This window comes from Tiliqua scincoides, chromosome 5 (genome assembly GCF_035046505.1).
Source record: "Tiliqua scincoides isolate rTilSci1 chromosome 5, rTilSci1.hap2, whole genome shotgun sequence".
Taxonomy (NCBI): Eukaryota; Metazoa; Chordata; class Lepidosauria; order Squamata; family Scincidae; genus Tiliqua; species Tiliqua scincoides.
Window position 1 is genome coordinate 92,916,926 of NC_089825.1, and position 26,314 is coordinate 92,943,239.

General features: G+C 46.7%; 1 protein-coding gene across 1 annotated transcript in view; it reads left to right on the forward strand.

Annotated features, from left to right (window-relative positions):
* Window positions 1–6,471: 6,471 nt before the first annotated feature.
* CLEC11A (C-type lectin domain containing 11A) overlaps window positions 6,472–26,314 on the forward strand; it is a 33,513-nt gene continuing 13,670 nt past the window's right edge. Inside the window, exons 1-2 of the mRNA XM_066629284.1 lie at window positions 6,472–6,579; window positions 24,684–24,879. Coding sequence (XP_066485381.1) covers window positions 6,472–6,579; window positions 24,684–24,879 — 304 coding nt within the window. The remainder of the gene's footprint in view (window positions 6,580–24,683; window positions 24,880–26,314) is intronic.

The following is a 26,314-nucleotide window of genomic DNA, read 5'->3' on the forward strand; positions in this document are numbered from 1 at the left end:
AAGGTTCTGTCTTTCAAGAACCGCACAACATTTCAGATGGATCTGCCACGGTCTGGTATCACTTCTGGCCCCCAGTTGCCTCCCACACTGGCTGACAAGCAGCTCCTTCATCTATCACTTGAAGGGCAGTCAAGATGCTTCTTAGCTCACACCAAACAGTAGGTGGAATAAATCAACTCAGCTTGTCAGCTGCTTCAGGGTCTCACCATTCACGGAGCAGCCGGTGGCCTCGAAATAGCAACCTTCAGATGTTATCTTCGGGCTAACGGAGGCTCTACCCTCTAGACCAGACCTCCTGCCCTAGATGGTGCAGATCTAAGAAGCCCCATAGGGATGGCTGAGTCTTTACTTGGGGTAAGGGAAACATATCCCCTTACCCAGAGGAGATCTCCAGCCACCTCCTAACCTGTGCTAGATACAGTGCAGTCCATGAGGCCTAGCTGTGCCAGCACAGGTTAGGATTGAGCTGTAAAACTGGAATCCTATGCACACTTACCTAGGAGTAGGACCTATTGAAATAAATTGGATTAGAAATGCCTAGGATCAGGTTGTTAAGAGTTTGTCCAGAATTCAAATATAATAGCTCCAGGGTGTGGGTGTGTCAGGGGGTGGAGTTAGAGCAGGTAGGTGGAACCTGATGGGAAGAGACAGGAGAGATTCTGGTGAGTCAGCATGAGTGGCAACTGGCAGAATGTGGGAGTTTCCTGGGTGTTTAGACCATTATATTGGTTAGATGACAGGACACAGTTGCAGTGAAAAATCTGGTGGGTTGGCACCTAATCACTGGGGGAGGAGATTAAGATAAGTGGTAAGACCTACACTTTTCACTCAGAAGGCCCGAAGTTCAATCCCAGGTTCCAAGTAAAAGACTTTTTCCCAAGTCATAGTAGATTTGGGAAAGATACGCAGCTGAGAACCTAGAGAATGAGATAGTCCAAAGCTGGATGGACAAATGATCTGGCTCAGCATAAGGGAGCTTTGTAAGTCCACCACCACCCCAGATTTCAAGATACATAGCCCATTGCACATTAAGAAGAGTCCACCTACTGATTCAGACCAAAGAACCATCTAGTGAAGCATCCTGTTTCAAATTGAGGCCATCTACTGGGCAGCCTATAGCAGTGCTCAAAAGTGGTATCTGAATCTCATTGCCACTCAGCATTTGGCATTCAGGAATATATTTCCCCCGAATGGAGGAGGGGGTCCATTTAGCCATCATGGCTAATAGTCATTGAGAGAGCTTTTCTCCACAAATTTGTCTAATCTTCTTTAGAAGCCATCATAAATAACCAGTGGTTATTTGACAAGTTCACACTGATAGATACCCAAAGACATATGCTCATCAGGACACAGAGAGAATAGAGCTCATGTCTGTACAAGAAAAGAGGAAATACAGCCTCACTGGTTCGTCTCACAAATCAAGAGGGAAGCTGTATTACAAACAGTCATCACACACATGCACACACGCAGAGAGGGTTGGCCCAACCCAGTATAGTTGGCTCAGTGGCATTGGGTGACAATATTCCAGGGTGCTGCAGGTTAATCAGGAAGGTACTCTGGAGCAGGGGTGAGTCAACAGTAGATTAGGATCTACTACTGGATCTCTGGGCGACCAGCAGTAGATCAGCCAGGGTGTATCTCCTGATTAACAATAGCAACAACAGAAGGATTTTAAAACATTAGATTTTGAAACAAAAGATGCTTGGGGGAAAGCCAGGAGTGGATTTTTCTGTAGGACTATAACCTCAGTTATGGTACTGAAAACAAATTCCTGGGCTGAACACGAGCTCAGAGGCACCCTGTTTCTCAATTCTATGAGTCTGTGTGCACATTTAGAAGTGCAGGAACTGATCATGACATACCCCATAGCCATGCCCCCTTCCTTAGCCACACCCCTCTGGGGCCCAATCCTATTCAACTTTCCAATGCTGGTGCAGCTGCAATGTAGCCCTGAGGAAAGGGAACAAACATTCCCTTACCTGGAGAAGGGCTCTGTGGCTGGCCCCCTACTGCAGGATGCAGCGCATACCTCATTGGCACAGCTGCACCAGTGCTGGAAAATTGGATGGGATTTGGCCCTAAGTCTATACAAGAACAACAAATGCAACTTTTAATTTCTTCATTAGCAATTTCTTCTCCTATCACTTATTTCTGCTTTGAAACTGAACACAGCACGCTTTATCTGAAGATATAGCTCATTCCATCTCCAGTTCTTTGAGTGGGTTGCCATCATTTAGAACAAATGCATAAGAACGGAAAAATGGGATAAAAAAAATCTCAAAGAAATATAAAAAGGATATTGGAGTGCTAGTCAATGCACCATTTCTCAGTTGTAAATCCCCCAGTGTTCAACAGGACTTATGCCCAGACACAGTCACATAGGATTGTTGTCTTGATGTAACGTGACCTACATATGGTCTCTCAAGTAGCTCCTGGGAACAATGACTGCCTAGACATTAACCTATGTCCCTAGGGAAATTGCTCAGTTTGTGTCCTGCTGAGTTGGATACTTATTATACAATGATACAATAGTAAGGTCCTTCAAAAAAAGTTTCAAAAACAGTACCTGAGTGCTCCTCCTTATGGATCTTACTGTCTCTTCTGTGGGAGAAGTTCTTATGCTCTGCTCTCCCCCTCTCCTCCATGACTATACCCTGGGGGTTCTGCAAGCTGGAAATCTGCCCACCTTTACTCTGTGACTGTGGTTCCCAAACTGTGAGCTGTGGTTCCCTGGAGAACTGCGGGAACCAGCCAGGGAGCCGTGGAATCCTTGTGAAAAAGCCACCACCCCATACAACATATAGGATTGTAGCCCTAACGGGGAGCCACGGCCAATGGCCCAGTAGGGTTGCATCAGTTGAAAGTGCCACCAGTTGAAAGAGAAACGCAATTCCTCACCACCTTGTCTTTTGGGACAGTACAATCTGAGAAGTGCGGCGTGCAGTTATGCCTTTCCTTGTCCACTTCCCCACTCCACCACCCCAGTTTATAGCCCTTTTCCCTTTTACTCCAACTGCGAATGGAGTTAAAGTCTTCATCCACTTGCATGGAGCACAGGAAGGGGGCAGAAAAGTGGAGAAATCCTCAAGGATGACCTGCAGTCTCCTCTCTTCACATACAACCAGAAGTGATGTGAGTGGCAAAATTCATATTCCCTTAGGGCAGTGAGATAGCTTGAGCCTCCACCCCTGCCAGTACACACACACCCCAAAGGCATTTTTGCCATCATTGTTGGATTTCACTCTCAGGCAGAGTCACCTCATGGTTCGCTTCAAAATAACCGTGTTTCTTTTCTTTCTCTTTATTTATTTAGGGCCAGCTAGCCCTTTTCTATTTAAAGCAAAGTCTTCATGTTAGGCACAGGCCGATTTTCAGTTTGCAGACATTTAAACACAGTAACACATGCAGATAAGTAATGGCTATTTTCCCCTCCCTTCCAAGAGAGTGTACATATCTCTAGGCCTCAGTTTCTCAATAAGCAGCCAATGTGCAACTTTGTGCCTATCAAGCCTCTTAGGTCAATTAATCCAAGCTTCTGCCTCTTCCCCTCCTCCTACTCCTCTATTTTTGTTACTTTCAACCCTGGTTGTACTGCTTGTGGTGGTTTCCAGGACTCTAGTTCTTATGACATTGTGCATACACATGTGCTCATGCACAGAGCCAAAACAGGACCTACTGCTCAGGACAGCAAAGCAGAAGCAGGTCAGAGGGCAGGTTGGGTTCCTGCTTTCTGGGCTAGTGGGGTCTGGATTGGATGGGTTCACTTGTGTCAGAAGTAGTTCTTGACATAATGCTTAATTCACTTTTGGAGTTCACGAGCACATGATGCGGAGATTGCTACTACCTTAGGCGGCGTTAAGCAGATCAGACAAATTCATGGTCTATCCAAAGCTATTAGCCATGACAGATAAATGGAATTTTCACATACAAAGGCTGTATCTCCCCTGAGTATTGCATGCTGGGAACAAACAATGGGGGTTTGCTGTCATCATTATCCTCATGCTCTATTTGCTAACTCCCAGAGGTATCTGGCTGCTGGCTGCATTGGAAACAGAACGCTGGACTAGATTTTTGTTTATTTGCATATATGCATGCAGTCTAAATTACCAGTTGACCAGATGGCAATGGAAAATTAGATCTACACTGACAGCCCAATCCAACCTAACTCCCCCTTCACCGATGCAGCTGTGCCAAGGAGGTGCATGTGGCATCCTATGGTGGGGGACAATTGCAGAAATCTCCTCAGGGTAAGTGAACTTTTGTTCACTTCCTCTAGGGAAAGCTTCCACTGTCCCTATGGGACGCTTTGGTCCTAAGCCAGCGATTTTGCTGGTGCAGGACCAAGGCGTGTAACGGCAACAGGAAGGGAGAGAATTCAGACTCAAGCTGTCAAACCTGCCCTCTCCCTCCCTTGTTCTGCCTCCATTCCTGCCCTGTTTTGCCCACCACCTGCCCCCAACATCCCTTACCTCATGCCAGCAGATGTTGGCCTGGCTGCCAGCACATGCGTGGGGCTACTAGCAATTGTGCAGGTTGGTGGCACCCCAGCGTGCAACAAAATTGTGTGACTTCCTGCAGAATCCAAGTACTTCCTCCCGAATGTTGCTCCACAAATGGAATGCATATTCCGCTGGTGGAGAATTTGGTTTAGATTGGGCTGTTCATCATATGCCTTCCATCACCCCCATGTTGATTTCTGGGAGCTCACAGTTCTCATAGCCTTTGATAATCTCCATTCCATTTGGACAGTTGTCCTGCCTTCACTAATAGAACTCTGCATGCTTTTATTTTGAATAAATATATACAATATCATGCTGAATCCTTTGGAAGAGTCAACCTGACTCATGTGAACTTCACCTTATAATCATCCTGCAAAAGCATTTCCACGCTCATAGACTGACCTTTTGTCTCTTGCACGTGGGTATCACCAGTTTGTGATATTCTGTTTTCTTTTGCCAGCACACCATGCAAGGTCCCCAATTGTCTCTCACATCTACACATCTGCTACACATAGCACACAACTTCTAGTAAGTCCCGGCTCGTACTTACACAGAATTTAGTCAGTATATTGGCATCCCATCTTTTCTCCGAGGAACTCAGAGTCAAACTAGAAGCAATAGGGGAAGATTCATGAATAAAATCTCCTGGGGTTTTTGAAAGTGTTAATAATGGCCCAGAAAAGTGGGGGACATTTGGATTGAGACAGTGGTGTGGGTGGAAGGGGTATTTAGTCCTTTTCCACATGCCATTTTCCTGATCAAACTTATCAAACAAAAAAAAGCTGTTATTTTGTCTCTGTGGCAAAATATACAGATACATATGTAACGCTTGTTTGTTTTACCCTATGAGCAAACAGAAGCAGGGGGGATGGGGACGATGACCATTTTAGTTGGGGAAATAGTGCAGGGCAAAAAGGTTAACCTCCTCTCCCCCAGTACAGTGGTCCAAATTTGAACCAACTCCCTCCCCCAAGCTCACACAACTGTTAATTACATTTTAATAAACTGCAGGAGATCCTAGTTAGGGATGTTCCACATCCCTATAGAATGAGCCAAAGTGGCATTTTATCCTTGCAGCAACCCTGTGAGGTAGGTTATAGGGGCATCATTTAGAATACAGAAGGGAGAAAGTCTCCCCACTTCATTTGATCTTTCCTCAGGAGAGGTTTGGTTTTTCTAAGCGAAGGTCTTAAAAATGCCTTCTGTCCCTTTTTCTTTTGCAATATAATCTTGAATATTCCCAACAGTAGGGCTGTTGAACCTTGATGTGATTGCTTTTTTTTGCCCCCACAACCCATTACAAAAGCATGGAACAGACCACCTGCTGAGTGGTACTGACCTAGGCAAGGCCATCTATTGCACTTCAGAGCCAAGTGTATTTTTGTCCCCACATTTCCACATTCTAGGCATTATGACATGCTGACTCTTGCAATTCAAATCATACTGACCCCACAATTCAGGGTCAGAGGCCTCAAATTCAGGGCAGCAGGCAAAATTTGGGGGTAAACTGCTCTGGAAACAGCTGTGAGTGGTCTGACAGCACACAGTGTGAGAGCAGAGCCAGGCCTCTATGCCATTGGTTCTCACACACTTAGCACCAGGACCCACTTTTTAGAATGAGAATCTGTCAGGACCCACCAGAAGTGACGCCATAACCAGATGTGACATCATCAAGCAGGAAAATTTTTTGACAATCCTAGGCTGCAATCCTACCCACACTTACCCAGGAGTAAGGCCCATTTACTATAATTGCTAAAAGAATATATGTAGCTTGTTAAAAGTACAGGTCTGTAACATTTCCCCAAATGTAGCCACATACCATGGTAGCAATAAGTCTAATATATTAAAAATAAAATATTGAAATGAATGGGGACCCACCTGAAATTGTCTCGTGACCCACCTAGTGAGTCCTGACCCACAGTTTGAGAAACACCACTCTATGGAATTTCTGCAGCTACCAAAAGTCCGGACCATGGACAGCTCTCTGGGGCCCAGCACCATGGACAGCTCTCAGGGGAGCCACATAATGGACTGGAACATCAACAGATTCCAGGCAGACTTGGATGTTATTCCAACAGAGGTATAAGTTTGACCAAAAGTTTATATAACTACTGGAGAGTTTTAAGGAAGCTATCCCTTGTCCTGGGAAGCCTGTTGTAGTTTAAAGGATTTTAAACTGCAGCTTGATTTCTTAAAGAATGACTCTTACGGCACAGAGGAAATTTGGACTTCCTTGTGGGTTTCTCCAAGGACTCCTCTGAAGAAGAGTTCAGGGGCAGGACTTTGTCTTTTGGCTATGAAGGGACTGCAGAGTGTAGTTTTTGTGCAGTGATTTCTGGAGAAGAGGTCCCATTTTGGGCTCGGGCGGTTCCTGCCTCCTCTTCAGACTCATCCATCTTGTCTCCTAATTGCAGACTCTGTTCTTGGAGTCATTGGGGGGGGGAGATGAGGGGAGATTTCAAGCCCCCCCCCCAAAAAAAATTCAGGGAATGTTTTAGGGACAACTTATTATGGGTTGGAGGAAGGTCCTTCTTTCCTTTAATTGTCTGAGGGCGTATGTTATGACATAATATTCTAAGGGGGATTTGGGAGAAAAATGATAGCCACCAGTGGCCTGAAACATTTCTCAGCCCTCCCCCCCCCACCCACACCAAGACTGGCTCTCAGTTTTCACCCTCTGAAAATGAGATGAACAAATGTGTGCGTGTGAGTGTTTCAGATCAGTCTGAAATCTTGAGCATCACAAGACATTTCCCACGGATATTCCAATCAACAAATACTGCATTTTCTCCCTCCCTGCCGAGTTCTTTCAGAGCAAAGCTTTTCTGTTTTAATAAGCTACTAATTTGAAGTTTTTCCCCTCCTCCTACAATGCTGTTTGAAAAATAAAAGAGGGAGAAAGAGACCCAGCAGAGGTGCCTGGAGTAAGAGGGCCAAAGGTGCTGCTTGGATCACCATGCCCATTCTTTGGTACCCACGTCAGCAGAGACAACACCTTCAGGATTTTTCAGTGCTCCAATCCAGGGCCAAGCCAACCATACAGATGCCAAGGTTTGCCTAATTTCAGGGGAACCCACCATGTTGATTCCCTGCATGCACTAAAAGTGCATCCAGAACCCTCAAAGACTTCATCGAGGGTTCTGGGGTACCATTTCCACTTGAATGGTCATAGCCCTGCCCCTTCTCATCTAGGGTTGAAAAGCAAACTTGAATCCCAGCCCACGGTAGCTGTCCACACTTTGCATCAACACAACGTTCTTCACTCAGAAAATTAAAATTCTGCATTCAAAGCAGGTTATGCCAAATAATCAAAGTGATGTATATTTGCTTCCTTGGCACAAAATTAGCTCTATTTGCATACTGCATTCCGAATATGATATTTAAGGGCTGCTTCTTCCAGGGTTTGCAAGAGAACAGTGTGTTGGCAAAGTGAAGATCTATATGGATGCGTGGGGAGCAGCGCATGATTGGAAGCAGCCACAGAGGGATGGGCAGTCGGAGCCTATGGATATTGCCCCTGAACACTGGTGTCTTTGGTGCATAATCATAACACTTGACAATGATATAGCACCCAGAGCACTTCACCTAACTTATTTCCGTAATTCTTATCATAGACCCATGAAACAGGTCAATATTACTGTCCAGTATTGGAGGGCTAAGGTTAAGAGATTGTGGGTCAGCTTAGATATCATGCTCTCAATTCTCCAAATCAGGGGTTGCAAAATTGGGAGTGTACCCTGGGCTTGTGGGCTCAAACTCCTTCTCTTTCTTTCATGCCCAAGCCAACCACAGTCTCTAATTACATCGGAACCTGGTTAAGAAAAAACTAGTGTGTTATAGTTGCTAGGATGTTGGCCTTAAACCAGGGAGTCTTGGGTTCAAAGCCTCACTCTGCCATGGAGTTCTCTGGTGACCTTGGACCAGTGGGAGTTTTCTTAGCCTTCCCTACCTCACAGGGTTGTTGCAAGGGTAGACCCACTTCAGATCTTAGTTTGCTCAATTCAGATGCAACAAAACGTTTTGGTTTGTTCAGACAGTGATGGGAAAGATGGAGGAAAGTTGGGCAAGGAGAGGCAGGAACGAGTGGGCAGATAGCATGTTACCAAGCCTCCATGTTTTGGTGGATCAGGACCAATATGTCTGAACTGATCCTCTGGTTAGTGAGTTCTGAACCAGGGGGATCCTAGCGAATGCTCAATGCACCAGTTTTCTCAGCCAAGGAAGGCCCAAGATATTTTGGTGACTGACTCAGAAAACTCCAACTGTGCTTTTCACTGTGGTAAAAAAATATTATAACAATAAGTTCAAATAATGGACTGTTTCTTGCCCTTTAATAACATACCAAGAACCTTCTGCCTCACTGTCTAATGCTTCACCCTGCCTAAAGGCAGGGCCAGCACAGGTCTCAAAACTGCCTGTACCATTTCAAAACAGGGGGTTACCAGCCACTGGTGACTTGTTCAAGAGACAGATTCCCCCCCCCCCCAAAGCTGGAGTTAGAATGGCTGAGGGGGTGGTGGTAGGATGTGGTGTAGCCAAATGAACTGTGCAAGTTTTATTGTCAAATTCCTCAGACTTCCAAGACAATGACCGAGCACAACACAAACCGCCTTCTTCCTCAACACGCTCAATGTTTGGTACACGTGGACTGAACATTAACAGATATGTATCCCTAGCAGCACTCCCACAGAACACAATCCACCAGGAAGGTCTCTCAAGAAAGCCCAATTGAAAAGATTTAGATTCAGATTCATTTATGTGGGGCTGAATCAGGAGAACTTCTCTGTAGACCACGGCCGAGCTCTTTTTCACACATAAACCTTTACTCACATGAACATACTGTACACTTGCTCAGTTAAAAATTTACACATGGATGGGAACTCACACATATAATACCTGTGTTCAGTATACATGCATACACTCATATGAGGGAGAGATCCACATGTCAAAATGCATAAATAAACAGACCGAAACATAGAGACACCATAGTCTCATTCACACAACCCTTGGTCCTTTCCTGTTGTTGTCTGAGCAGCAGCATAGCATAAGATGTAAAATCACCATGGAGCAGAGGTGATGAGAATGTTGGCATGCTGGAAAGAGTAGATCTAAAAGCATCTTCAGATTAGCACATGTTCCTTTGCTCCCATGCAATCATACATTATGCATATACCCAATTAGATATATGCAGCCATGTGCTAGTTGAACGGTACTTATACATCTGCTGTTTCCAACTTGCCAATATTCATGCAACTGTGTTCTTACAGACACCCACCATTCTTCAAAGCAATGCTCACATTTTTGCACAAGCAGATCTTTGCACAAACAGGGGTATGAAGATACAATGGATGCAAGTCCATGCAAACACAGCAAGACACGTGTAAGTATTTTGACGCATATGCACCTGAAAAGGAGTTCACAGCGATACATGTCACACATGCATGGACTTGTATGCCAAGCCACAGGTGCACACATTTTCAACCACACACCTGTGCCCAGCTGGCTGTGCAGCCAAAAGCATGCACACATGCTACTATACATACGTATTATATTTGGGCACTCAATTTTTTCACACTCAAGCGTCTAGACAAACATATATGTCTAGATGTGTGGCTCACTCATCTCACTGACATTCAGGGACAGATTTGTACATCAGCTTTACACACATGCAAGTGCACACTCGCTGATCCACATCCTTACACAGGCACAGGGGACATGTGTCTGCATGCTTGCCCAGAGAGACATTTTCACACGCGCAAAGCCAGGCATGTGCATATCCCTCCTCCCTCACACACCGCAGTAGCTGTTCTCTCTGCACACCCAGCAGAAATACTCTCAGAAGCATGAATCAAAGACTCAAGAGCTAAGAATAGCCAGGCCCAGCTGGGCGGGGGAGAGGCAGCGCAGGCGCTGTTTGGAAGACTGCCAGCCTGAGAATGGTGGGGCAGGGAGAGAGATGGTCTCCCTCCCAGAAACTCCATCTATGGAGGTAGAGGGGGCACATGGAGAGGAGTTTGCCCCCCTTTAGATATGTTTCCCATCATTTGTAAGGCTGGGGAGATATATGCAGTATTTGAGAACTAGATAGATAGATAGATAGATAGATAGATAGATAGATAGATAGATAGATAGATAGATAGATAGATAGATAGATAGATAGATAGATAGATAGATAGATAGATAGATAGATAGATAATGAGGCAGGGAAAGGAGGCATTGTATGTACATGGGTTACATAGAGCTAGCAATACAAGGAGGGTCTGTGCATGTCCACACAGCACAGCGGCAAACCTGGCATGTGAGAATGGATGGTCCATGCAGGTTGCAGATGGCTGGTCATGTGCCATATCAATCCTAGATGCAAATGCTTCATGCATTGCTCTGTGTGTGTGAGATCCTTTCTCAGCCATCTTGCATCCCTCTAGTGCCACGTGCAGTGGGTGTGAAATGAGGCCAGATGAGGCCAGCTCTCACTGGTGCCATAGACACACAGACACCGCACACGCATGCACTCTCAACCAAGCACATTCAGACATTCTCATTCTCTCTGGTGTGCATGTGCACCTACATTAGCAGATCCTGAGAAATGCTCACAAAGTCGCTCCCTCCTTCACTCATGCACTTCCTTTTCCCTCCCTTCCCCCCCCCCACTCACACACAGATATACAGTACAATCATTTCTTCAATGTCTGTGCTGATGTGATTATCCATAGAGAGAATCACACGTACATCTTGATGTCGACATGTAGTCCAAGGGGGAAAAGAAAAGATAAACTATTGGATTTGGGCATGGGAGACCCATGGTAAATTCAACCCAAATGATCCATTGGGATGGGCCTTGAACAAATTGCTCTCCATCAGTCTTTGTCTTCCCATCTGTAAAATGGGAATCATGGGAGGGGGGACTACATGTTACATGGCAAATATGGGATTTGCAATTCTGTGTTTGCCCATTTATGAACGGGGTGGGGCAACTGCAGGGGAGAATCAGTAGCTAGGAGCTAAACTCTTATCCCATCCACAAATTCTTCTCTGCAAATCTCTTCCACTGGCTAATTTTAAACAGTCCCCATCAAGCTTCAGAACCAACAATATGCCCTGTAAGGGGGAAATGACCTAAGAGAGATTTGCATGAGAAAACTATTGAGCCTGGGAAAAGGCAACACCCCCTTCTGCCCTCTGATTCTCTCCTACCAACACATGGCTTGTGCTTTAATTCATCTTCCCCCAGCAAATATGGATTCGAGAAGAAATGCTTGCCAAGGTAATGTTTTAATCCACCCATAATGGCCTACTTTGCAAGGTTGTTGGGAGGAAAAACCAGAGTGGGAAAGTTTATCAGCCACTCTGAGCCTCTGGGAATCAGAATAATAATAAATAGCTCCCTTTTCATTCATCCAACATTTCACAGGGGCAAACCTAGGCTAATCCCACCGAATATTTATCAATTAATGTTTGATGGACTCCCACATTTCAGTAATTATGCCCCCTCTCCAATACCAGAGCACTTTCTTTTCCTCCCTCTCTCCTTCCCCCTCCCTCTTCCCCCTCCCTTCCCCATCTGTCTGTCTGTCCGTCCACACACACATGTACACACACTTCGTCTCTCTTCCCCTATAGATCTATCGTTTTCTTGGAAGCAAAAACCAAGGTACCCCATCTTCCCTGAGGCTAAAACATTGCATTCTTTAAACAAGATGGGTCAATCTTGGGATGCCATGCTAACATTCAAAGGCATGCTACGCTGTGGGCAGGACTGATCATGAGGCATCAGCAAGCCTTCAGACCCACTGAGTCAGCCCCGCCCATGTGGCTGCAGGTCTTGACATGCTACTGCAGCACTGAGAGATGAACCCACTGGCAAGTGACTTCCACCGTGCTGTGGAACGAAATATGTAAGGAACATTCACACAGGAAAGACAGGCCCCCGCAAGTAGAGATGCATGCACCCAGACCCCCCATAGTTTCCCAGTAAGAATCATTTACAAACACACCCACAAGTACACAACCACCTTATAAAACAGCCCATGAAAACACTGTCAAATCACCACATAAATTATCAAGAGGCTGTTTGTGCATTATAGTATGAGCTACAAGATCTCAGAGGTAACAAAACCTCAGGACATACAATGCATAGCTAGCTGCTACCTTGTCCTATCTTTTCAACCTAACTTTCAGGTATTAAGTCGGAGTAGGGAAAATGACTGTGAACTGTCCTTGACCTCTGCTGCGCACTGCTATCTTTTTGTTAGGCATAGGAAGTAGTTTACAGCAAACTGAGGTTCCCAAACTGAGGGTTGGGACCCACTGGTGGGTGGTGACCTGACTTTTGGTGGGTTGCCAAAGGGTGAAGGGAAAAAATCAGGAAACTATTTGCCTCAAGCCCTAAGGCTATTCATACATGTAAATACTGAAATCGCTAACTACCCTGCAAAGAGCTCAGCTCCTGCAGTTTGCAAGCATGTGTAACTATACAGACATAAATGTTTGAGGATCTTTTCCTGGTTATTATTACTTATAAATAAAATATTTCTTTCTAGATCTTCTTTTTTTAAAGCTTGGTAAACCTAGGTGGGTTCCGATAAATGTTGTTTTAAAAAAGTGGGTCCCAGTGCTAAAAAGTTTGGGAATCACTGGTTTACAGTCTATCAGGAATTCTCAGATTCTCTAAGGTGGTCTACTGGGGGTCAGAGACACAGAAAGAGGCTTTGAAAAATGGTCACCAGATCTGAACCTCAGTTTGTAACTTGTAAAATGGGAACAAACTGCCCCACTGGGGTTGTTGAGAGCGGCGTATGACAGAAGGATTTTCAGGACCCTTGTGCGCTAAGGCTGAAATTGTATGTGTGCTCACTTGGGAGTATGTATTTATTATTATTATTATTATTATTATTATTATAAATACGTAAGTCCCATTAAAGTCAGCAGAGCTTCTTTCTAGTAACAAAGCAAAGGACTGGGTAAAAGTGCTAAAATTACCATGAAAGTATGAACAAATACAAGGACTTACCAAGCAAGGTTAGAAAAAGAATTTTTCATCTCTCTCTCTCTCTCTCTCTCTCTCTCTCTCTCTCTCTCTCTCTCACACACACACACACACACACACACACAAAAGGGCACAAAAAGTGTACACATATCTCTTATGCACAGTTGTTAGTATGCTAAATGTAACTACACATGCGCACATACAAATACATATACCGTAGAACTCTGTCCATGAGATGTTCAATACTTGGAAGTCTATGGGCCACAAGTAACAGGTACATGGAAAGTGGAAGACAGAAGGCATGTGTAAAATGACTGACAGAGCAAGCCTATGCTTGTGTACTCAGAAGTAAGTCCCACTGTGGTCTGTGGAACTTACTCTCAGTGACTGTGCCTAGAATTGAAGCTTAAATGAAGGAACTCTAGACAGGAGAAGTTTTCCACTGGATCTGCAACCACAAGGATACACAGTGCACAGAATGATGTACTATACATGTAGCTCATAGCTCATGCTGCATTTGTACAGGGACCCATAAAGACACTTATCACATAAGGAGAATGTTGAGACCCCAATTTTAATAGAGATCCGCAGAATCCAGGAGACAATCCTGTGCGCATGCAAATGCACAGACAGAGAATGCATGCCACAGCAAAGAAGCCACATGGAGTTAGATTGACAGTCCAGCAGGAGTTTTGCTGTGAATGAGTGCTAAAAGGGCAAATCGCATCAAGTGATTGGTGTGTCTGTGCATGATGGACTCAGGCTCTTGCAGCTTATATATATACTGTGATGGGGGCGTACTCATGCGGACCTCATGCCTACACCCACCTGGCAATATGTGAACATACAGATTAATGCACATCCAGCGGGGGAGACAAATTCAGGGTTATATGAATGCCACACACACACACCCATCATAATCATTATTGTCTAGAACACATTGAGAAAATGTGCACATATTTTTATCCTTTGCAAAATATATTTCACTTCCAAAATTTTTGATTTTTTCTTCTTCTAATAATTGTGAATGCTTTGCAGGAGGCAAAGTTGGGGTGGAGTGAGACAAGGGAAGGCAGATGGGGCAGGGGGACATGGAAGAGTAACCATATACGGGGCAGAGAAGCCCCACCCACATATATGATGCCTTGCTCAGCTCCATTTTAATTTCTAAATCTTCTTATGACATAGTCCGGACATTCTCACCTTCTGCTTCATGATCAGAAGGACTAGAGACTTGCTTTCATATTTTGCATGAAAGCTAGGATGATTGGAACAGCAAATCGTACAGTTGTACAGGGAAATCACTGGTGCATGCAGAGAGGTGTACCTGCACATGTCTCATATGCAAGCGTGTGAACTCACAGCCAGCTAGATTTATTTGGCATATTTTAGGTGCCTCCAGTGATGGTTAAAATGCTTTACACCCAACCATTCAGAGAAGCGTGCCCACACAAGTCCTTATCTGCCCATCCATCTATTCACAACTGCAAATAGATTTGCACACCAAGATGGGGAAAAAAAAAAAACAGCCCTTCAAATGTATGGCCACTGCAAGGAAAAATGTGCATGACAGGCACACATCTATGCAAATGAAGGGATGGACGTGAAAGAGATGTGCAGAAAATGACATTTGCAGAACCACGCGCACACACACACACACACACACACACACACACACACACACAAATGCATGCGTAAATTCATACCTGCAGATTAAGCTCATAGGGAAGGGAGATCACATAAATGGTGCTCATGATGGCATGTACAAAGATATACACACAGAGAGAGGGATGTACCCTGAAACATATGGAACACCTTTCTATATTTCCTCTCCCTCTTTACAGATATCTTACGGCCAACACTATTGTACATGCCTGCAAAAATGCTCACATGGAGACACATACCCCTGTGGAGGCTCACCACCCCCAGCACATGTGCACCTCTATATGACTCGATATGTGTGCAAGCGGGCATGTGTGCACACACTGAGTGATGCCCAGCCAGCCTGCACACCATGGGCAAAAACGCACATGCTCACCCAGAGCCCCCTCATGCCTTTTTGTCAGCTCCTCCAGCACCCTCGCTTCTGATCCCGGCCCCCGACTGATCATGAACTACTAGAGTGGGGGGAGCCCACGGGGTAGAAGAGCCATTGTTCCCAACACTCTGCCTTACGCACACTTTCTGTCCCATGGATGTTGCCCCCCCCATTCCTAAGCGGGATCCCCTATAGAGGGAGGGGAAAGGACCTCCAGAGGGGGGCGTGGCAGGGTCCACAGAGGTGGCCACACACGATGGCTGCCAAGTGTCACCTCCAGCGGCCATGCGACTCCCCCACCCCCACTGCCCATGCCGGAGCAGGGAGCGTGGCACCCTTTGCCTTGCCGGTCGTGGGAACCCCGTGCTCCACTAGAGGCTGGCGATGCTTCCCCCACCCCACCCACGCCAAAAGCCCGACCCAGCCCGTGCCACCCCTCCTTCCTTCCTTCCCCGAGAGATGAAGCCACTTCCCGGCCGCCCACCCACGCGTGCCACGCTCCATGCACCCCCGTTACCTGCCAAGGATGGGAGCCTCTCAGCACATGTCCTCCTCCTTGGGGGGGACCTCCCCACTGGTCCCCCCCGCCGCTCCTTCGCCACCCTCCCCCCGCCTGGCGGTGTGTCCTTGCGGTCCTGGTGGCGGGAGGAGGGTGGGGAGAGAGTTGGGTCCTCTGGGAAGGGGGCGCGCGATGCCACGCCGAGTCCTGCACGGGGAGGGGGGCTTCACGCTTCCATGGCGGCCCCCCTGGCTGCCAGCGATCAGCTCCGTCTCCCAGGGCTGCGCTGCTGCCAGCCGCTCCCTCCCTGCCTGCCTCCCTCCCACCTCCCAGTGCCGGGGAGGATGCTCTGCTCCTCTCTCTCCTCCCTGCCGCCTCCTTCCCGCCCCACCCCCACCCTGCTCTCGCTCTCTCTCTCTCTCTGCTGTTCAGGAATGCATGGTTTTGCCCAGCCCCCCCATCCAATCTCATTCATAGCATCACGTGGGTGTGTGGGGAGGGGGGAGAGAGAGATCCGCCAACCACACCCCCATCTTTGGTCACCAGCCACAACCCCTCACTCCCCCCCCCCACTCTTCTCTCCCAACCTTGGCTATGTCCGCCTCCTTCTTCAAGCCACCCTCCATTCTGTCCCATTTCATCCTGGGGTACCTCCATCCAGTGCCTCGGGGTCAACCTCATGCACCATCCCTGAGCCAGGGCACTCCCTCCTCGGCGTCACCCTGATTCAGAGCATCTCTCCCAAGCCAGGCTTCCTCCATCCCAGAGTCTTGCTTTTTCACAGGCGAGGATTCAATGGGTGTGGGCTTCGAGCCAGCCTCTAACGTGAGGGTGTGAAACCAACCTAGACTGGAACGGGAGACCTTCCCAAGCGCCTCAACACTGGAGCAGAAAAGTGGGCATAGACATCTGTTCCATACAGTGGTTTGCGACCTTTTTCGTCTCGCAGCGCACTGACAAGGTGCTAAAATGGATAAGCCACACCATCGGTTTTTTGACAGTTTTCACAAGGCACACCTTGTGCTGTTGGTGGGGGGCTCATATCCCCCCAATGGCCCTACTAGTCTATGACCCTCCCCCAAACTCCTGTGGCACACCTGCGGACCATTTGTGGCACACCAGTGTGCCATGGCACAATGGCTGAAAATGGCAGGTTTAAAATAACATGTATGCCCACTTTCCCTTTTTCATCCTTGTCACTGTACTGCTTTCATACAACACTCCCCACCCCCCAGAACCCGGATCCTATTTCTGTTTCAAACATTTATTTTCATTTTGATCACATCCACCTTCCCTCTCTGCAAGGAGCCTGGTTGCAGAGAGGGAAACCTGGTACATGGTCTCCCCCTGCCTTTTATCCTTACATCAACCCTGTGAGGTAGATTATGTTAAGGGAGTGACTAGCCCCAAGATCACCCAGTGGGATTTGAACTGGCATCTCCCTGGTCCTAGTGTTATCCTCAGGCAACTACATTCACTGGTCCTTATACTTAGCATACCATCCACCTCATTGAATACATGTGTGGTGGGTTCCAGTGTTGTTCAAAACCTTCCATACCTATCCCATTCCATCTTAGTCCTATTTCAATCATGAGTAAACCCAAAGCCTAGAGCAAGATCTTTTCCCTATGCCCTGCACCCCTCTAGTGATGACATGTTTGTGCACATATTTTAGGTAGCACAGACATATGTTATACGTATAACATATCTTTATATATCTATATGTTATATATTTCCGTCTTGCTTTTTCAGTCAAAATGTGGCTGGAGGAGACATTCTATGTGGGGCTGCAGCCAGGCCTTATAGAGGGATGCCTCACTGCTGCCTTCTTGCTCACTGATAGCCTCAACAGTAGCAGCTTGGTAGAAAGGAAATTTATTCATGGGGCAATTCATAGCCAAGTCATGCAATTGCCACTTCATGGGGCAATTCACAGGGCAAATAGCCACTGTGGCAGGGCAATTTTCTGGATGAAAATAGCATGTGGTTCTTCAGCGTGACCCAGTTCTTTGCAGGATGACCTCCACCCCACACAGCTGTGTGTTTGATTTTTTTTTTTTAACAGCCAGTTCTGATTGGAAGTTTGTCTTGGGAGCACATGTTTGCACGCACATTTCAATTGCTCCTTGATGGGAGTTGGATCCAGGTTTGATGGAGGTTACTGGTGGATTGCAGTTAATAATGCATGCACGGACCCCAAGGTGCAAGCTGTTTACACCTATGTGACACTGTTAAGATCCAAGAGACCACCTGAAGAACCTTGCTGGATCAGATCAAGGGTCCATCTGGTCCTCCAACCTCCTGTTTCCAACACTAACAATACAAAAAAAAAAAAGCTTATTGTGCCTACTGCACACAAAAGCGTGCACAAAAATAATGTGTTCTGAGACAGACGCGCAGAGAAGGGTGATTTGTTACTGGGAAGAGCAAGTATGCACATTGTTCTGTGACAGAAAGAGTGCGAGAGAGAGAGATGCACACACAGACGCACAATCTCTGCATTGTACGCTATGGCAAGAACACACAAACACCCCCATAAACTGTGGATTGTTGGCAGGGAGGGGCATCCTCCCCCCCATCCCAACATACTCAGAATCAACCATCTTTTCCAGGAAGCAGGGTGGGAGATCTGAGCACCTTCCGACCAATATTAAGGCTGCAGTGCTATGCTCGCTTTCCTGGGAGTAAGCCCCATTGAACACAAACGGGCTTACTTGTAAGCAGACATGGCTAGGATTGTGCTGTTCGCAATCCTTTTAAAGGTATGCAAGTCTAAAAGCTCCTGTAACATAGAGGTGAGGTCAGCGATTTTCAGTGGTCCACAGGTGTGCTGTGAATGGTCCACAGATGTGCCATGGAAATGTAGGGGAGGGTCATTTATTAGTGGGGCCGTTGGGGGATGTGAACCCCCTACTGGCAGGGCAGTCAATTTTCCAAAAACCAATGGTGTGCCCTGAGAATTTTAGCCCCTTGTCAGTGTGGTGTGAGACTAAAAAGGTTGAAAATTGCAGGGCGAGGTAAACACGATTTAAAAACTGACATTTCAGGAAGAACAAAGAGCCAGCTGAGCTAACCCATCCTCCCAAAAGGGTTAGACCAGATTAAAACTGGCCAGGTGACAAGCCACACCGCAGTTCTCCGCTGTGATCCAGCCTGGGTGAGGCTTTGGCCTGTTCTCACATCTGGATCGGATTAGACATTCCGGCTTCTGGCTGGCTGGAGTTCTGTTCCTTCCTCCTCCCCCCATTTCTGCCCCAACGTCGCCTGAGTGGGCAGGCAGCTGTGAATTCCAAGAGAAGGGAGGTGGGGTAGGGAAAGTGTGTGTGTGTGATCCTTGAGTGGATTTGGGCAGATTCTAGGTATCTGACCCTCCTTTTCCATTTGGACACCTTTGCCAAGTCTCGGAGGGGAAGGAAGAGCCATGGAGCTCAGGGCAGTCATGGGGCTGCTGCTTGCGGGGATACTGCTGAGGACCACTCAGGGACAGGGGGATGAGCCAAACAACTCTGAGGAGGAAAGAAGGGCTCTGATGCTGAAGGTGAGTCTCCTTTTCCTTGGCACACCCCCTTCCCCACAGATCGTAACTTGGGGGACAGCTGAACTGTATAGGCAGCCAGGGCTAAGACGAGTCACAGGGCGGCTGCTATATTGGAAGTCATGCGTGAGACTAGGCTCTCAAATGTGCTTCTGCAGTGCCCAGGTTTCCCTTATGCAGTATGCAAGCATGTTCTGGAGGAACATCACTCGGGGTCGCAGGGCGTCCATGCTCTGTACCCCCACTGAGCTGAGTGGGGTTAAAAAAAAAGAAAAAGTATCAGCAATTTTGGAAATCAGGTTTTAAAGAGTCCTGCACCTTTGGTGTTGTCTGGAAACTGTGTGTGGTCACTTATGTAACTGACTCACCCAAATGGCCAGTGGTCATTCACCACTACGTCTGGCAAAGACCCCAGGAGTCCTGGTTCCCAGCTGCTTGGACTACAGCTACTTTAATTCTCTGCTCTGCCAGGAGAACCTGGACATTACAGTTGTTTGTTTCAGCTTCCTAGAGTCCACTCTTGCCTTTTACCCAGAGAACCAAAGAGCTGTGTCTTCTAGCTGTAACTCTTTAAGTTCCTCTATTCATCAAAATAACTCCACTGATAGCTTCCAGCTCCCCTTTGTTCTATCTAACTAACCCATTAGTGTCCCCCTTCACCACACAGCCCATTCACCACAAAGAGAAGTCAGACATACTGGCTCTTACAACCTCTGTCAGCACTCAGATTATGGCAGGAAAGTCAAGGGCATGCAAATGAATCCACAAACCCTACCTCAACTCCCCCCAATTCTAGCTCAAGGATGGTTCCCTGCAGCCTTCAAAAACAGTAGCTAAGGTGGCCACTATAAAATGTAAGGGCCCGTACAATCCGGCTCATCCTCTTAGGTCATCAGAGAAGGCCTTTTTACAAGTGCTGCCGCCTAGGGAGGTACGTGGGTCGGTGGCAAGAAATAGGGCCTCAGTAGTGGCACCAATGCTATGGAACTCCCTTCCCCTTGACTTAAGAATGGCTCTCTCTCTTGAGACCTTTCGGCGAGGCCTGAAGACCCTTCTGTTTAAACAAGCCTTCTGAGTTTAACATCTTTTTAACATCTTTTAATATTTTTTACAGGCCTGATTCTTTTATGACTTGCTGCTGCTCTATGCTCTTTTTACCTATTTTTTATTCTGACTCCTGTTTTTTATGATGTGTTAATATGTTTTTATTTGTTTTTAAATTATGTTTTAATCTGTTGTAAGCCGCCTTGAGTCCCTTCGGGGAGGAAGGTGGGGTAAAAATAAAGTTGTTGTTGTTGTTGTTGTTATTATTATTATTATTATTATTATTATTATTATTATTATTATTATTATTATTATTATTATTATTAAGGGGGCTAGCTTCTTCTGCCTCTCTGCAACTGCAGTCTTCATTCTCTAACCAATTAACCCCCCCAAAATCAGCTGTATTGGCTTGCTTGCCGGCCCCCCCCAAACATGGCAGCCCTGTTTCATAATCTCACTAAACTCCAGTCTTTAGAAAGACGAACCCAGAAGACCTGTGACTACTAGCTCTGTTCACAATCCACCAGACCACAGGGGTAGAGAAGGGGCAGTGTAGGCTTGGAGAGAGACTGGGAAAGGTAGGGTCAGTCCTTCCATGTTGCCTCAGGCAACACATTGGCAGGGGCCACCTTCCTCCATCTGCCCAATCATTTCCACTAGTCCTCATCCCACTCCCTGGATTCAAGAAGGAAGAACGGAACAGAAAGTGTGGAGGAAAGCAGACTGATGGGCTAGAATGTCTTTTCATTGAATGTCTTGACATTCCAGCCCACCATTTTTCCTCCACACTTTCTCTTCCGTCCCACTTCCTGTCTTCTTTTTCAGTGTGAGGAGTGGAAGGAGCAGAGGCTGGCAAATCCCAAGAAAGGAGGGGGGCAGCATTTGGCATGCCATCTCAGACACCAGGAAGGAAGTCTTGGGTCTTCTCTCGGGAAAAGAGTGTGTGTGTGAGTATGATGGGATCTGCAGCCTGATCTAATGGAATTTCCCCTCCCTCCTGAGTCCTGAGTGTGAATAAGTTAACATGGCAGATATTCTGTGAAAACTTGAATGGCCCAGTCCTTTGGGCCACCATCGCTGCCAGTAGTGGTGTCACCCCTCCTTGCGTGTCACCCTGTGCAGCCCACACCCCCTGCACCTCCTTAGTTATGCCACGGCAGGGTATCAAAAAAAAGCAGAGGAATTCTGAGCATAAGGGCAGAACCTCAGAATCACCCAGGCAAAATGTCAACTACATAATCCTATTTGCATTTGTCAAGAAACAGAATAATAGGCAGAGCAACAGGCAGAGAAATAAAAGAATGCAAATGTAGGCTAGATAAACACTAAGCATTGACTTGGGCATCAGTGGAAAGTGTTAATCCAAGTTTTTTTTTTAAAAAAAGCTTGCTTACTGTTCTAAGAGAGTTGCATGTTTTATAGTCAAAGAAGCTTTACAAATGCAGGCTTCGCTCCAGACCTCAGTTGCAAGAACATAGCATCCCTGACATCTGGTCAGTTGGCAATCCAGCAAAAAGCAAATATTTGTTCAAATCAAAACATCCTTAAAGAATGAAAGCAGCATGTGTTTTCGACACCATAGTCAAGGCTCTTCTCTGGATTTCCCAGGGTCTGTTGAACATGTCTTTCGGGTGCAGGAGACAGCTTTCAATGGCTGAGCAAAAGCAGGGAGAATCATCATAGCGGTCTTGAACAGAGGATGGTCGCTAGATGGCTGGAGGACGGGGTCCTAGGCCCTGCTCAGCTGTCTGGGAAGCCTTGTGTAAATCACTCTCTTTCCATGTGACCTACCATACAGGGTTGTTGTGAGGACAAAATAGGCTAACCCAGTGGTTCCCAAATGTTTTAGAGGCCCAAGAGGCTGCTGCCTGATTTATGAATGCCAAAGAGATGGTGATTGGGCAGCAGTGCTGCTCCTCCCAGTAGCAGCTTGTTTAACCCTTGATGCACATAGCCTAATCTGCTCTGTTGGTTCTGCAATCCAACAAAAATTGGGTCACAATCCACTGGTGGGTCTCGGACCCACAGTTTGGGAACCACTGAGCTAACCCTATGTACAGCTCTTTGGATGAAAGGTGGGATTCACATGTAAAAAAAAAATTAGACCTTAGAGCAGCCATTTTCAACCACTGTGCTGAGGCACACTGGTGTGCCATAGATGGTCTGCAGGTGTGCCATGGGAGTTTGGGGAGAGGATCATTTGTTAATAGGGCTGTCATGAATATGTACAGTTTAGGCCTAGTAACATGTAAAGCCTGAACCAAGCTGAAACAGTAACACAGAAGTGGCTTGCAGTCCTAGCTGCTAAGCATTTACAACTCAATGGAAGGTGATAATGTAGCACCTAGGCAGCCAGAAAGACACCCATTGAGGATGGAATGCAGCTGTAGATCTCCAGGGGGGAGGGAAGAGCAGAGAAGGCGAGCTTCCAGCCCCACTTCCGGAGGACAGGGTCTTTGGTCTTTGTCTCTTGGTGAGATAGGTGGTGGGTGCACATCCTGCCCCGCCAGGACCATGTGGCCTTAGGTAACTGGGCCTGAGGATCTACAAAAGAAGCTGACCCAGGTGAGATTTAGAGAATAATAGTTAGCCAGTTAGCTTTGTTGTTTTATGCTGATATGTTTCCTAGAAGTTTTTTATGCCTCTAGCATTTGCTGCCTTTTTGTAACCCTATGTATTTAATAAAGTAAAAATCCTTTCACCATGTTGGTTCATCATCTGTTGGGGACAAAGTTTCAGAATCCTGCCTAGCCGTTCAGCAAGCTACCAAAAATCCTCATTGTGGACTAGTAACTTGAGGACTGAGACTTTAAGTAAAGAAAGTGCTCAGTGCCTCCAAGGGATATAGTTAAGCCTAGAGGGTCTCTGTTTCCCTGGAATGAGACACTGGCTCTTACAGGGTGGTGGCAGTACTACCGAACAGGGATTTTTGAGGGCTCTAGGGTTCAGAACCAACAACTCTGAGCACCCCAAAACCCTGGGAGTGAGACCAAGTACACGACAAGGGCCACTGGGGAATGTAAGCCCCTGCTGTCAGAGTGGTGTGCCTTGTCAACTGTCAAAAAACTGATGGTGTGCCTTGACATTTTTAGTGTCTTGTCAGTGTGCCATGAGATGAAAAAGTTTGAGAATCACTGCCTTAGAGATATGAGAATCAGGAGTTGAAACATATAAGCACATTCTCTGTTGTGAATATCTAGGGCAGGTTTCAGACTTCTATGGGTCCTTCATTCTGCTGATGGGCAATTCATTTAGCCAGGAAAGAACCTTTTAGTGTTTGGCAAACACAGGGATGCACAGGGATATCCTCAGAGAGCTTACTAAAGAATGGCAATTGAATTTGAATCCACAGGCTCCTGATGGTGCCAGCTTGGTTTTGGTTGTCCCCTTTTGAGACTGAACATTGGCAGTACAAGCAAGCAAACATGGCTATATCTTTGCTCACAGCATACAGTACAAATAGCACTTCATATGTCAGATTCTGATGAACATGCTCCTTTTGGTGTCTGTGCATGTAGCCAAGGAGGTTTGGTTTGGTTCGGAGGTAGAACAAGGTCCCAGATTTGATCCATTCCTTGGCATCTCTCACTGAAAGATGTCAGGTAGTAGTAAGGCTTGGAAAGGCTTTCCTTGAGTTGCTGCTGCCAGTAGGGCCTACTCAAGACCTCCTGGTGCTGTCCCTTGCTTACATGGTAATGTGTCAGTCTGTTCTCCTGCCACTCCTAAACCTGGAAAGGAGGGAGGGGGATGGAAGAGAAGTGTGGAGGAGAATGGAGAAGTGGGCTTGTGTACTGGAATGCTCTAGCCTGCCACTCTTCTGTTCTCCATCCCATCCTTAGTTTTCCAATGCAGGGAGTGGGAGACAGAGCAGCAGCAGTGAAGGTGAGTGGATAGATGGAGGCAGGCACCCTTTTCCAGTCTGCTGCCTGAAGCGACTGCCTCAGCTGGGCCCATGGATGGGCCGGTCCTGGCTGCCGCTGAGAGTAGAAATGGGCTTGAATGTGGCAATGGTCCAATTCAATATAAGGCAAGTACAGTCGTTGCTTTTCTGTGCTTTTAACCTTTCTCTCTGACACCCCCAGCATCTTCAGGAGATCCTGGAGCTGTCAGAAGGGCCTGAGGAGGAGACTGTACAGGAGGTGACCCTGACAGAGATAGGAGGCTCAGATGGCAAGCAGATTCTGGAAGAAGAGGAGAAAGAGGCTCCCCTTCCTACTACATTGGCCCCAAGTACAACACCCCCGGCTCAGGAGGAGGAGGACGGCTTCACCTATGTGTGTGAGTAATGCAGAATATCTAGACTGCTCCTCTTTTTAAACAGTGCCTTTCATTTCAAGATGTTGTCTCCCCTCCTTTTTTTTGTTCAGAGAGCACCACAGTTATAGAGAATACAACACAGAGCTTAGATGGCTCTAAATGGGATTAAACAAATGAATGGAAGATAAGTCTATTCAGGGCTCTTAGCCATATGATGGTGACATTGAACACCTATGGTCTGAATCAATATGTTCCTGAATAGCTAGGGCCAAGGAAGGGGAGGGTTGTTTCCTTCATGTCCCCTGTGTAGTCTCCAGGAGGCACCTGGCTGACCACAGTTGGAGGCAGGATACTAGACTAGATGAGTCTAATTCAGCAGGGCTCTTTTGTTTCTGAACTTTGAAATGCTGCAGAACTTCCAGAGCCGAGTTGCCTGTTTTTGAAATTGTGATTGTCTCTGGAAAGCCTACAGGCTCACTGAATCTATTCCAGAGAGGCTTCAGCCTAAATCCCAGCTCAGCCATGAACTGATGGGGAAAATGGTGATTGTGTCCTCCCTTAGCACCCGTTCTGAGAAGCAAAACGTATTCGCTCTCCCTCTCCTGCCTTTGCTTGTCCCACACTCCCAAATGATGCATCTGTTGCTCTTCTCTCCAAATCCACCATTTTCTGCTTCCTCCTTTGTCCTCAGACACAGAAGCCAATTACGTCTAACTCAAATCGATTCCTAGCATAAATCCTGATTTCCTTGGCCTTGGCTGGAAGCAGCTGTAACCCACCCATCAGTGACTTCAGCATTATAAAAACCTTGTCGTTTTTGGCTGCCGCCACACTAGAACTTCACCTTTCTGCCAGAAATACTCCAGCCTCTCTCGAGTCTGCATCTCCCAGCACTGTAGTAATCGAAGTTAGGTACCACCCTGTGAGCAAGCTGTGGTTTCAAGCATGCTCAGGGAACCAACATTAAAAGGCACATACAAATTGCTTTGCTGGTTTGGGCCAGAGATCATTGCTCCTCAACGTCTGGTAATATGTGTATTATGGTCTCACAGCACAAGCCTAGGCAGGTCTACTCAGAAGTAAGCGCCACTGTGTTAAATTGGGCTTACTCCCAGCAAAGTGTGCATAGGATTGCAGCCTCAGTCTCAGTGGTGACGAATACAGCTAAAAAGCATTGGCAAAGCTATGAACTTGTCTCTACCAACACGAGGATTGCCAGAAGTCCCTCAGTTTCTATCCCACAGTTCTCGCTTTAGATCTGATGGGCTTAAGCTAGAGGAAGGGCGATCTAGGTTGGATATCGGGAAGGAGTTCTTAAAGGTAAGAGCAGTTTTACAATGGAATCCATTATAGAGGGAAGTGGTATGATCTCCCTTGCTGGAGGATTTCAAGCAGAGGCTTGACAAGTAGCATTTGGAAATGCTCTAGAGAGGATTTTCCTGCTTCAAGCAGGGGG